Genomic DNA, 14,419 nt, shown 5'->3' with positions numbered 1-14,419 from the left:
TCCGTGAGGTGGAGGTTGCAGTGAACCAAGATCACGCCACTGCACTTCAGTCTGGGCAACAGAAAAAGACTTTGTCTCAAAAAAAATAAAAATAAAAAATAAAACACATATCTAATAAAAGACTGCAAGGAAAGACATAAAAATATTCATACTAGTTCTCTCTGGATAGTGATAACGTAGGCGATTTTTATTTTATTTTTTATATGGTCTTATATATTTCAAATTTTCACAAACAGCACTTATTATTTTTGTTCACAAAGTTAGTAATAAACATAACTGTAAAAGATAAATAGTTTTTAAAAATTCCTTAATGAGGTAAAAGAAGAGCAGGCAAAATTTTGAATTACAGACGGCTTGATATTATTAAATTTTCCTCTACTATAAAACAGAGTTGTAAAGTTCTTTCTACCTCTACTATGCCACAATTCACATCCAATGGCTGTGATTAGGAAAGTGGAGGTGCATATCTCTGCTTAGAGATATGTAATCTTTTTCTTTTTCTTAATTTACCCATCAGCTTTTCATTCAAATGAAATAAGCTAATATATCCCTCACTTTAAATTGAGCCAGGTTTACAACAGGTTCTGTGTACAACAGGTTCATTATTACCACAGAGAATTTAAAATGGGGGACGTCTAATATGCAACAGTTTAGGCTAGAAAAAAGAGATCAAATTCAAATAAGTAATCAAAAATATATAAATTGGCTTTAAAAGGTCTAAAAACACTTTCATCAAACAGTGAACAATGGATCTCACCACACGATGGGATTATGTGTAGATAACTATTTTTATAATAAACATTTAAAGCTCTGCAATAAAGAAAACAGAAAAGTTCATTTTTTATGTAAAAATAAATAATGTTATATTTATTGACCTATTACACAAGATTAAATTCCGGCTATACTGATAATTAAAATTGGTGGGTAAGTGCTATGTGTTAGGCCTTGTGCCAAGGGTTTAAAATATGATTTGTAGTTGTCACAAGAAAGCCCCAGAAAACTAAAGCTCAGGAAGGTCAAATCAGCAATTCCCAGAATAAGAATTCAAAATCTGGCCTGGTTGACTCTAAACTCCAAGCTTCATCTTTCCACCTTATCATTCAGCTTCTTAAATAATGAAATTTCCCACATTTTGACCTAACAGATCAAACCAGCCACATTTTCATTTGGTAGGAATGTTACAAACGTAGAACTAAGTAAAAACAGAATTTATAAAGTTACTATTACTTTCCAAAAAATGGATATTAGTCGACACTTTTAATTATAACATAGACATAATATTTAAAAATATACAAGTGATGTCCACTGGTATAGATTTTTACAAATGCAAGCAACTGGAGAAAACTAATAAGAGAAAACAGCAAGGTGCAAATACCTCAAACAAGCCACCATTCTCATCACAACTCTCGTGACAAAGCCAAAGGACAAGGGGTGCCACATACTCTGGCTTCAGGGCTTCCACGAGATCTGAAATAAAGAATATACACATATCTTATCAATCATTTTACTTTCTAAGAATTTCTTACTTATAAAATTATAGGTAATTCAGAGACCTTTAAAATAAGAACAAAATTAGTATGTACATAACTAGTCTAACATTTAAGGCTTTGGGAAGAACTCTTTTTAATCTCAACTGAGCCATTTCTAAAGGGCTCTCAAGCTTCTAAAATTGTAAGTATCAGACACACCTTTCCAAGATGAGTAACATATTAATACTGTTCAGAAGAAGAAAAGTTAGAACCGCCTAGACAAAGATTGGTGAGCAAAACTGTATTTAACATGAGAAACTTGGGTACTATTCATTCCCAAAATTATTCTATTCTCCCAGCTATTAACAAGAATCTAGAAAACCACAAAACAGCCTAGACCATTATAGTGGCAAACAATGATTGAGAGTGCTGAATCCTAACCACTAGACCACCAGGGTAGGCAGATAATGATTGAAATAGACCTTGTAGACATCACTGATGAGTGCACAAAGTATAAGAACTACTTCCCCACTGCATATGTTACCTTTTTGACTTTTTAAAAATTAATATATAATAGTTGTACATATTTTGAAGGTGCATGTGATATTTTGATACCTTATACGATGTGTAATGACCAAATCAGGGTAACTGGTATATCCATCAACTCAAACATTTATCTTGTCTTTGTGTTGACAACATTACAAATCTTCTCTTCTAGCTATTTTGAAATACACAATAAATTATAGTTAACTATAATTTCTCTATTGTACCATCAAATACTAGAATTTATTCCTTCTATCTAAGCTTACTTTCGTAGCCCTTAGCCAACTTCTCTTCACCATTGCACCCTTTCTGTGAGTAGCTTGGTGAAGCAGAAAGGTACTACATGAAGAACGTGAAGACTTTGATTTTGGTACTGAACCTGCTATGCAAGCAACTTAGGAACCTGTGCCCATCATTCAACTTCCCTGGGCCTGTATCTTCATCAATAAGCTAGTAATTTAAATGCTTCTGCTTCCTATTCCACCAAGTTGTTCCAAGGCTCAAATGAGATACAATTTGTATCTTATAATACCTTAAATGCCATAGAATTTTATCTAAAAGATCAAATAAATGCAAAAATTGTGAAATGACAAAATACAATTTTGTATTAATGTGTTAAAGTAAAAAAGATGGTGTATATAGTCCTGTAAATTAAAAAGTAGTTGCAATAACTCTTCACTTTATAGCCTCTGAAAGCTCTCGAAAGTACACAAGCATTCCAATGACACCCTGTCTTCCATTTTTCATTATATGTATGAGGAAAAAGCAAAAGGAAGACTCCAACCATCTCAAATTGTACAATACAACAAATTATTAACTTAAATACCCTTTCATCTCAATACATAACATTCCTCTAATTTCCCATATATCAATTGGCAAAACTAAATGTTAAAGGATATTTATGTACAGGGATTTGGATATTTGAGTTGACTAACTTCAAACTGAATGCAAAATAAAGACATCTATAAAATGCAGCAGAGTATCTATTATCTTAGGTGAGAAAAAAGAAAAGAACATAAGCCACATACAAAAAAATACATCTGCCTTGCAGTTTATTTTATATATTATCACTAATAATATAAACAAATATTCTTGTTTTCCAGTTCATTCTCAAACTCCTAGGTTAGCCAGCATCTATTAAACTCAATTTTATAAATAAAAAACCAACTTCAAGAGAGTAGATGAAAGATCAGAGAAGTCCCATAGCTATTAAGATATAAAGTTATATGAAATCAAAAATAGAAAGGTTTACTTACTCAACCCAGTGTTTCTTCCACAATACTAGATGTCAGGATATCTAGCATTACAGTGAGCCAAGTACTCTGAGGAATACTTCTGCTTCCAGAAATGAGATTCTTTTAAAGCATTACTGAGATAAAGAAGGTATCCTCCAACCAGAAAAAGAAAAAAAAAAAAAAATAGAAAAGAGTCCCTAGTGCTACATGCTACAGGGAAGGCAGGGTTGCCTTGAGAATGATACAAACAATAATACCGATACCTAGGTACTCAGAGATAGGCCAGCATCAACATGGGGTCCTAAACCTAAACTGTTCCACACTGAACTTCAACTTTTAAGGAAGACTGAAGCAGACCAAAATTGGCTATGCTTCCTGGTAACCAGCAGTAGCAAAGACAGATCCTCTCTGAAGAAAACATTGCCAATTTAGAACACAGAACAAATACAGAAAAAGATCAGGTAAAGAGCTGGTAATTAGAAATCACCAAGTACACAATGAAGAAAAGCCACTATGAGTAAAAGTTAGAAGAAACAGCAGATTTAAACTACAATGCAATAGAAATGTTGGAATTTAAAATATATTATAAAGAAAAGTTAACTATTGATTAGCATTTGTACCCTTCCTGACTCAACAATTTTACTTCGAAGTACATATCCTAGAAAAATTCTTGTTCTTGTTATCCAGAACACAAGTACAAGAAAGCAGATTAATTGAAAAGCAACCCATATGTTCATTAATAATAATTAAGTAAATTCACATAATAGTCTTGCAGCAATATAATCGAACGAGCTACAGCTTTATATAAATCTTAGAGCCCTAAAATTGCATGGAAAGACAAAGTACAATTCCCCCAAAATTTTTTTAAACGACAAATGTCATAAAGATCAAAAACAAGAAAACCAAACAATAAAGTGTTTATTCATGTAATTTTTATTAAAAAAAATTAAAGGCAAGGGAATTAATATTCTCTTTAAGTGATTACCTCTTGGGGGAGGAAATGGGGTGAGATAAAAAGGTAACAAAAATAGGCCGGGCGCAGTGGCTCACGCTTGTAATCCCAGCACTTTGGGAGGCCAAGGCGGGCGTATCACGAGGTCAGGAGATCAAGACCACGTGAAACCCCGTCTCTACTAAAAATACAAAAAATTAGCCGGGCGTGGTGGCGGGCGCTTGTAGTCCCAGCTACTCGGAGAGGCTGAGGCAGGAGAATGGCGTTAACCCGGGAGGCGGAGCTTGCAGTGAGCCGAGATGGCGCCATTGCACTCCAGCCTGGGCGACAGAGCGAGACCCCGTCTCAAAAAAAAAAAAAAAAAAAAAAGTTTACAAAAATAGACAAAAGTTATGGAAATGCTCCAGTTTGGGGGTTGCATGACAGCAAGTCATCAAGATGACCTCCAATGACCCCCATGTCCTTTAATTTATGCCTTTTTGTAGTCCTTTTTCATAGTGTACCAAGGCTAGTCTGCATGATTAATAGGATAGGACAAACGTGATGGTAAATCTCTTCTGAAATAGGTTATACAAGACGCTGCAGATTCTGTCTTGGTGACCCTCTCTTTCAAATAGTTAGCTCTGGCGAAAGCCAGCTGCCATGTCAAGAGCAGTCCTACGGAAAAGCCACATGGTGAGAAACTGAGGCCTCCTGACAACAGGTAGGAAGAAACGGAGGCCTCTTGGCAACTGCCATGTGCACAAATGAGCTTGGAAGTAAATCCTCCAAGCCAAGCTTCCAAATGACTACAGTGCCAGCAAACATCTTAATTAAAACCTCATTAAAGACCTAGAAGCAGAACCTCCTAGCTAGGCTAAATTCCTAACCCCAGAAATTGAGTGAGATAATAAATGTATGCTGTTTTAATCCACTAAGTTTTAGAGTAGTTTACTGCAGAGCAGTAAATAACTAATACAGCTTGGAAGGTTAGTTCCTGGATACTCATTATAGGGTTTTATTTTATTTCATGTAAGAAACAAGTAAGTTATATACATTATTTTTCATGTATCAAGTATATTTCAAAGGGGAAATGAAATAGCAAAAATGTCTCCACACATTACTCATAATATCTGGTTCTTTAACAAATAATTCCTTTAATTGCCCATAAGGAAATATTTTAGAAGAGGAGAAGAAAAGCTTCAGGTCAAAATAAATTTTCAGATATTCTAAACTATAAAAGAGTAAGAAAAAAGCAGAATAAAAATAATGGAATTTTAGGACTAGAAATAATGGTCCCAAAATTAAAGGAAATTTTAAAATGATCTATAACTCTCTTACTTTGTGGAAGAGAAAACAGATCCAGAAAGATTAAGTCATTTGTCTAAAGTAGACTTTATTTTCTAAACTTCTTTTACTAGAGCATGGTAGGCATAAAGGATTAAACATTTACCTAATGTCTTTAGTGGTCCACATCTGTTCAAATAAATGATAGCATATTCCCAAAGAAAAACAAATTTAAAACCTAAAGTTTTAACTACTTTCTTGAAAATGTACTGCTTCCCAAAAAGTCTAGAAACCATGGCAAAAAAGTGACTAAAGGTAGAAATCTAACAAAGGGATGATCAGCACAAATACTAACTAGTGGTTTGTCTCTTGGTATGAAGCAGGGGGGTAGAAAGAAGGTACAAAGTTAGATGCAAGTTATTGGCAATATTCCAATTCTTTGGTTGAGAAGTGAGTTCATGAATATTCATTACATTTTCATGCTTTACTTCTTATCTATAACCTATACTGTTTTGTGTCTATACAGTATCATACTTAAAAGGAAACAAATAAATTACATATCTTTCACATAATATGATTCTTCAACAAGAATTCCTTTGACACGACTATGAGAACATAAAGAGTTTTTAAAGAATAAGAGGCTTTAAAAATGGCTCTGCTGTCAAGGAAACAAGGGAAAAAATTAGATCTCAGGTCCAAATAGGTATTCCACACTAAAGAAAATTGGTTAGACACAGCTCTTGGCAAAGGCTGCAAAGTACTGCTGTAGTATTACAAATCCCAAGTTCTAAAATGAATGTTAGTTCAAATGTGGAAAATATACGGTACTGTAAGTTTTCGTGTTCCATGGAGTAGCTAATTTTAAAATACTTTCATCAATTATTTTGTACCTTTTCACAGAAGCTACTTTTAAAGTATTACGTAGATTTTCTTTTTGAAATATATAAAAACCAAGAGTACCAAAAACCACAGTTCTCCATAGTCAACTATTAAATACATATTGTATAAGTAAATAAAGGTAGGCTCTCAATTATCCATTTAAATGTTTAAAGAAAGTGGAAAGACTCACACTATCTCATTCCAAGACTTAATATAAAACTAGAGTAATCAAAACATCATAATATTGCTGAAAGGACAGGCACACAGATCAATGGAATAGAATAGAGAAGCCAGAAATAGACCCAGGTGTAAGTAGTCAATTGATTTTCCACAAAGGTGAAAAGGCAACCCAAATCAAGAATGAGGAATAGTCTATAGAACAAAAGAAGTAGATTTTTGAACAAACGAACAGCTTTTTTTCTTTTTTAAGGGAGGGTCTCAGTCCATTACCCAGGCTGGAGTGCAGTGGTGCAACCGTAGCTCACTGTAGCCTTGAATTCCTGGGCTCAAGCAATCCTTTGACCTCAGCCTTCCAAGTTGCTGTGACTACAGGCACAAACCACCCTGTCCAGCTTGACTTTTTTTTAAAAAAGAGAAGATGAACTATTATGTGTTAAAGGAAACTTAAGAGCTGTAACAACAAAAATGTCTGTGGACCCTGTTTGGATCCTTAGTGGAGTAAACCAACTCGAAAAATATCTCTTTCTAGACAACTAGAAAATTTTAATATGAATTTGGTAGGTGATATTAGCAAGTTATTTTGTTTGGTTGTGATAATGGCATTGTGGTTACAATGTCCATATCTGTTAGATATTCATTTCCAAGTGTTCATTAGGTAAAACATAATGTCTGGGATTTACTTTGAAATATTGCAGAAGAAAAGGGAGAAGGTGACCAAAAAATGAAACAAAACTGGCTGTTGACCATTTGCTGAAGCCGAATGATGGGTACAGACAGTTCTTAACTTTCTTTACTCTTATGTATACTGGAAAGCTACACAAAAAAGTCTTTTCTTTTACACAAAGAAACTATGACCATAAAAAGCATTTTTTAAAATTATGGAACATGAATAAGGTAAAATATAATGCAACCATTAAAAGATACCGTGCACTATTTTATTAAATGGGAAAATGTTCATGATATGGGAAAAGAAAAGATAATAATAATTAGACTTTCAGTTTGCACTCCAACATAAAAAGAGCTTGGAAGTTGTTACTTCCATCCTCAAACCAAGATAAAAGCTTAACAAGATAAAAATCAACAACTCTGCTCATCGGCACCAGAGAATTCAGGTCACAGGGCAAACCATCAGGAAAACTGGAGACACAGGCAAATTCAGAAAACCCAGCTTACTGAGATAGAAGCCTCCAGAGCCCAAGCAGTTAGAACACTTAAACAGTAACTGACAAATTGCTAGAGGCTGAATGTGGACTTGTTTCATCTTAGGAGGGCCCAATCTTAGGAGGAGACTCCAACACTTTTATAAGTTTTACCTCCAGAATTTCCTACCACACAGTGAAGATCAGAGAAAAATCCCCTCATGCTTTGGACAAGACAAGGGGGAAGAAACCATTTTGAAATATGCCCAGAGTATTCTGTTCTACTTAAGGCCTGCTCTGAAGAGAAACTACTTTACCAGAGCCTTGTCTGACCTAGGGGAAGAGTGATTAGACAGTTGGAACTTCTCTAGCTTTCCCATCTCAAAAAAAGGGAAGGAAAAGAAAAAAAGAGAAAAAAAAAGGCTAAAAAACCCTTCTGAAGGTCCCAATCCAGGACTCTGACCCACTAAAAAAATGGAGATTTAATAATAAGAGTACAGAACACTTCCCCTCTCCAATACCTTACCACTCCATCAACAGGGCTCCAGTATAATAACAATTACAAGTGAGAGCTCCAAGATACAAACTCTATTTAACAAAAAGTTTCAAAGGAAACTCAAAGACAACAGAGTATAAAAAAACAAGAACAGAGAGCAAACAGAAGCCTCTGATACCCATAGCTATAGCAAATAATAAACACGGCCTAAGTCCTAACGAGATAAACATAAAACCTCACACTGAAAGCCTATTAATCTCACTGGCTGTTACTCAATAGTATTATTTTTTACTTTCAACAAAAAAATTACAACCCATGTTAAAAGGCAAGAAAAACCACAGGCTAAAGAGACAAACATTAGAACCAGATTCATATACGGCAGAGATTTGGAGATTACCAGACAAGGAATTTAAAATAACTATGATTACTGTGCTTAGGGCTCTAATGGAAAAAGTGGATAATACACAAGAACAGATGGTTACTTTAAGCAGAGAGATAAAACTCTAAAATTAAAGAATCAAAAGAAAATGCTAGAAATCAAAACCATCGTAAAAGAAATGAAGAAAGAATCAGTGACCTTGAAGATATGTCAATACAAACTTCCTGCAAGGAAACGCAAAAAAAGAATGAGAAAAATGGAACAGAATATCTAAGAACTGTGGGACAATTACAAAAGATATAACATGCATACAAGGAGAACCCGAGAAGAAGAAAAAGAGAATAAACAGAAGTATTTGAAAGAATGATGGCTGAGAATGTTCTAAAATTAATGACAGACACCAAACCACAGGAATCTCAGAGGACACCAGGCAGCATAACTATCAAAAATCTCCACCTAAATACATCATACGCAAACTGCAGAAAACCAAAGATAAGCAGAAAATCTTGGAAGACGACAGAGGGGAAAAAAAAATGCCTTACCTATAGAGGAATAAGGATAAGAATTATGTCACACTTCCTTTCTGAAACCATGTAACCAAGAGGAAAGTGATGTGAAATACAGGCATATCTCATTTTATTATATTCCACTTTATTGTGCTATGCAAATATTGCATTTTTCACAAACTGAAGGTTTATGGCAACTCTACATCAAGCAAGTCTATCAGTGTCATTTTTCCAACAGCATGTGCTCACTTCATTTATCCATACTGGCATTTTTTAACAATAAAGTGGTTTTTAATTAAGGCATGTATATGGTTTAGATCTACACATAATGCTATTGCACATTTAATAAACTAAAGCACAGTGTAAATATAACTTTTACATGCACTGAGAAACCAAAAAATTTATATGACTTGCTTTATTGCAATCTTAGCTTTATTGTGATGATCTACAATCAAACCTGCAACATCTCCAAGATATGCCTGTATTTAAAGTGTTGAAAGAAAAAAGCCACCAACTGAGAATTCTGTATCCAATGAACTTATCCTTCAAAAGTAAAGGAGATTAAGAGAATAGAAAGACAAGCCACAGACTGAAAAAAAAAATCTCCAAAACATGTATCTGATAAAGCACTTGTTTCTAAAATATACAAGAATCCTTAAAATTCAAGAAAACAAACAATACAATTTAAAAATGGGTGAAAGATGTGAATAGACATCTCAACAAAAAAGACAAATAAATGCCAAATAAGCACAGGAAAAAAAATGCTCAATACCATACATCACTAGGTATGTGCAAATTAAAACAATAAGATATCACTAGATATCTATTAGATAACCTAAAATCCAAAATACTGACAATAAAAAATGCTGGTGAGGATGTGGAGCAACAAGAACTCTCATTAATTGCTGATGGGAATGCAAAATGATACAAACATTTTGGAAGACAGCTTGGCAATTTCTTACAAAGTTAAACCTAGTCTTATCATAGCATCCAGCAATCACACTCCATGGTATTTACCTAAACGACTTAAAAACTTATGTCCACACAAAAACCTGCACATGAATGTTTATGGCAGCTTTATTAATGAGTGCCAAAAACTGGAAGAAACCAAGATCTCCCTCAATAGGTGTATGAATAAACAAATTGTAGTACATTCATACCATGGAATATTACTGAACAATAAAAGGAAATGAGCTTCAATCCCTGAGAATACAGGGAGAAAAGGGGAGAGACAAACAGGTGAAGCACAGGGGATTTTTAGGGCAGTAAAACCATTCTGCATGACATTATAACAGTGGATACATAACTTTATGCATTTGTGAAAACCCATACAATTGTACAACACAAAGGGTGAATCCCAGTGTAAATGATGAACTTTAGCTTATCATAATGGCTCCATACTGGTTCATCAATTGTAATAAATATACCACTCTGACCAAAGATCTTAATAACGGGAAACTGTGGGAGGTAAAGCATAGAAAAAATTCTCTGTACAATTTTTCTGTAAATCTAGAACTGCTCTAAAAAATAATCTATTTTTACAATAATTATTATGAAACAGGAAGAATATTACCCCATTCTGTAAAAAAAAAAAATTATGAATATCTATGCAGAGAAAAAGAATTAAAGTATCAATGTGGTAGAATTATGGGTCATTTTTTATTTTTTCCTTTGTGCTTTTCTAAATTTTCCACAATGAACACAATTTACAGATAATGCTTTCGAAATTGAAAAAAAAATAATTTTTAAGTATTCAGAAAATTAAATACTTTTGCAAAGCTCACTCCACATAGATTTGTAAGTAACAGCACTGAAAAATATAAGCTTGCTTACTTACCTTCAGGCATAACTGTCTGAGTCATCCGTGATCCCGCATTAGGAGCAATGGTGTTACAATGAATGTTGCTTTTCCTGCCTTCAATTGCAAGAGAATTTGCAAGGCCCAGAAGACCCAACTTTGCAGCACTATAATTGGCCTGGCCAAAGTTGCCATATATTCCTGAAGCTGATGAAGTCATAATAATCCTAAAAAGAAAATCAATCTCTCAATATCATCTTTTCCATAATTTGATAACATTGCAACTCTAACTCTGTTTTGGTACTATTGCACCTATCAAAACCAACAATGTGTATTTTCATTAGCTTCCTACAATCATGATTTCTGTAACTAAAATAATATTAATATATAAGTAATCTCTCAAAATTCAACTACAAGATATAACTGTTTTAAAAAGATTCTCTGGCCAGAACCAAATGATCTTAGACTTATGCTTTACAACCATAAAATAACCTGGTAACATATAAGTTAAAATTTTAGAAAGAAATATTAAATCGAACAGTTCTAATTTTTCAGTCCTCATCACTTTGCCTCTCTCCCCTTTCTGAATAATATTAAATGCCTCATTAAAACAATGCCATCTCAAAATCTGACCCAACCTCACTCACTCTACTTAGGGCAAGTAAAATAAAACATATTATTTATTTTCATAAACTGTCAGGACCAGGATAAACTAGAAATCTCCAACAAAAACAGGCATCACAAGCAATTTGCTTCTGTTAGATATGTATGGATCCTAAATTAACAGGAATGACCTCAACACTAGAGTGCAACAGAGGACATGGACTAAAGCGTACTAGCACTGCCACAATGAGTTACTTATCTAGGAGCAATCATGAGGGGTCCTACAGTTCCTAAACAGTTTATAAAGACTAACTCACGTCTGACTAGCACCGGCCAGCAGGGAATAGCCATTCATCTCTCCCCAGTTGGTAAGACATGAAATAATATTCGGGTTACAGAATAAGGTATAGCTGAATCCTCAACGTGTGTACTATCTTCTAAAATGCCAGAAACTAAGGCAGGAAGATTACTTGGGCCCAAGAGTTTGAGACCAGCCTGGGCAACAAAATGAGATACTGTCTCTATCAAAAAATTAAAAAATTAGCCAGGCATGGTGGCACACACTTGCAGTCCCAGCTACTTGGGAGGCTGAGGTGGGAGAAATGCTTGAGCCCAGGAGGTAAGGCTGCAGTGAGCCATGTTCATGCCAGTGTACTCCAGCCTGGGCAAGAATGAAACTATGGCTCAAAATAAAATAAAAATTGCCAGAGAGCAGCAAGAAAATCTTTAATAACAAAAAGAGGTAAAAAATAAATATAAAGCTTTCCAACTCAGCCAATCTGTGACTAAATTATACCAATTTAATGAGGGTATGTGCCAAAACCATATGTTTAAAGCCTGTACATATTCCTCAATGTCATAAATGATTTCACAACACTTCACATAATCTTTCCCTGTACACAAGAACCCCCAGACACATCTTCAATCCCCCTTGACAACCACATGCAACTCTACCTTCCATATTTCTGTTTCTTCATGTGTTCCCATGCTGCCCGTGTCACTTGGAATGAACCCCGCAAATGAACTCTGTGGATTATATCTAAAACAATAAATTATTTTTATTAAATATTTTGTAAAAACTTAGTAGGCATGTCTGAGAATCAACATAAGCAATGTTGTATTTATACAAAGATGTTCATTTTATACCTAATGTATAAAATCACCTACTGTCACATCCCAATGAGTATTTTGCCTTTGTTCCAGTTATGCTAATTAATACTTCACACCTAGAACTACAACAGCTTTCCTCATAATTTGTAAAATTAATGTAATGCCTATACACATCTAAATATAATGCTATACCCTTAATTTATGCCTACTTTATATAAAAATTTGCTAATATAAAATCCAAGATTTTTACAAATATAACTGGCACTCAACACTAACATCAGCTAAAGCATAATCATAAACCACATAGCTCATTAAGAAATATTTACAAAATACTCACTAGATCCCTATTGTTACCGTTTGCAAATGAGTTAGTGAGAGGCCTGTTTTCACAGATTTCGATCTAACGAACAGACCACTTACGAAACATTCAGACAGACAATTCTAGATTTTAATTGTCAAGTTTTTAAAGAATTCTTACTTATTTTTGGTAAAACAAATGTTTTCATGTGTATATTAGAAGAAGAATGTAAGAGTGAAAAAAGGAACTAAAAAAAAAAGACAGAGAGAAGGGTAGTCAGGAGTAGTAGGCTTAGTAGGATGCAATCAGAGAAGGAAATACCTCAGTCCCATCGCAGCACCAAGAAAAGCACCAACATAGGCCCCCTTTGCCAGCAAATCCTATCTTTCTTAGCTTCTTTTTTACCCCAGTTGTTACAAGGGAAGCAGAAACTAAAAGCTCTTCTTAGCTTAATTCTAAATCAAAGATATTAACTCTTCTTCCAAAAGACGGTCAGGCAATATTCCCCCAAAACACACTCTATAAACAATGATACAATTGTTTCACCTCAGTTGCCATGCGTCCCACTGTCTCAGCCACCACTGTTCATTTTAGTTCTGATGGCCAGTGAAAGTAAGGACAAAGAGGAGCAAAAGAAAAAAAAATTCTTAACTGTGATTTGTTCATTATCTAAACTCAATCTTTCCAATTCAGAAAGAATGGAAAACTTTCCTATTAACTAGAAGCTTCAAAATTATATCCAGGTTTTATCCTAACCTGTTCTAAGATCTCCATCATTTTTAGTGCACTAGACTACCTTACATATCCTGCTGTTCTTGAAAAAGATGCACACAGCTGGATAAGCACGTTAAAGCCTGTTAAGAGTTAATACTGCTAGAAAATGCTGACAACCTCTTAAGGAGAAAAAGAGGGGAGAGGGAAACCTGAAGAAATAAAATCCTTTTAGATAACTTCTAAACAAATGATTTAACATTTTTTAAAAGTATTAAATGTTTTCTAAAAGAGGCTACTTCTAACTATTCATTGTTTTCAGTATACAGTTTACTCATCATTTATATTAGCAGCAAAAGTAGATAGAAGCAGGTTTTTCCTTAAATGTATAAATTTATCAAATACTAAAAAGGCTAAATGGATAAGTATGTTCCCCAGAGACATATTAAAAACAACTTACCCCAGTCTTCATCACTTATCCTAGCAAAGGAACGATCCCTCAGAATTCTAAAAAATCAATGTTGTATAGGGTAAAAGGAGAAAAGTATATACTTTTTTTAAAAATTATATACATATCACTAAAAATGAAAAAGAAATACTCACCCAGCATTGTTGACCACAACATCTACAATATAAAAAGATCCAAGTCACATCTAAAAGCAAGCATATTAGTTTGCATTTGCTTACAACTCACATTTCTCTCAAAACTGACTTTTTTTAACCATGAAAAAGTAAATATAATAGGTAAAGAGTGCTATCAAAACAAAAGTCTATACCCATATCAAAAAAAATTGACTCTCAAAAGCCTAAGTATCACATTATATCAAGCAACTTCCTCTCAAACTAGTATCTATA

General features: G+C 34.1%; 1 protein-coding gene across 5 annotated transcripts in view; it reads right to left on the bottom strand.

Annotated features, from left to right (window-relative positions):
• The window catches only part of HSD17B4 (hydroxysteroid 17-beta dehydrogenase 4), an 88,210-nt gene that overhangs the window by 50,173 nt on the left and 23,618 nt on the right, over window positions 1-14,419 (bottom strand). For all 5 annotated transcript variants that reach the window (XM_055298771.2, XM_055298775.2, XM_055298772.2 and 2 more), the window contains 5 exons: window positions 14,168-14,189; window positions 14,025-14,071; window positions 12,400-12,484; window positions 10,882-11,069; window positions 1,376-1,467 (listed from right to left, as the gene is read on the bottom strand). In XM_055298771.2, the coding sequence (XP_055154746.1) occupies window positions 1,376-1,467; window positions 10,882-11,069; window positions 12,400-12,484; window positions 14,025-14,071; window positions 14,168-14,189 (434 nt within the window). The remainder of the gene's footprint in view (window positions 1-1,375; window positions 1,468-10,881; window positions 11,070-12,399; window positions 12,485-14,024; window positions 14,072-14,167; window positions 14,190-14,419) is intronic.

The sequence above is a fragment of the Symphalangus syndactylus genome, chromosome 11 (assembly GCF_028878055.3).
Source record: "Symphalangus syndactylus isolate Jambi chromosome 11, NHGRI_mSymSyn1-v2.1_pri, whole genome shotgun sequence".
NCBI lineage: Eukaryota > Metazoa > Chordata > Mammalia > Primates > Hylobatidae > Symphalangus > Symphalangus syndactylus.
Note: the sequence above shows the minus strand (reverse complement) of the source record. Positions and strands in the feature narration are given on the sequence as shown.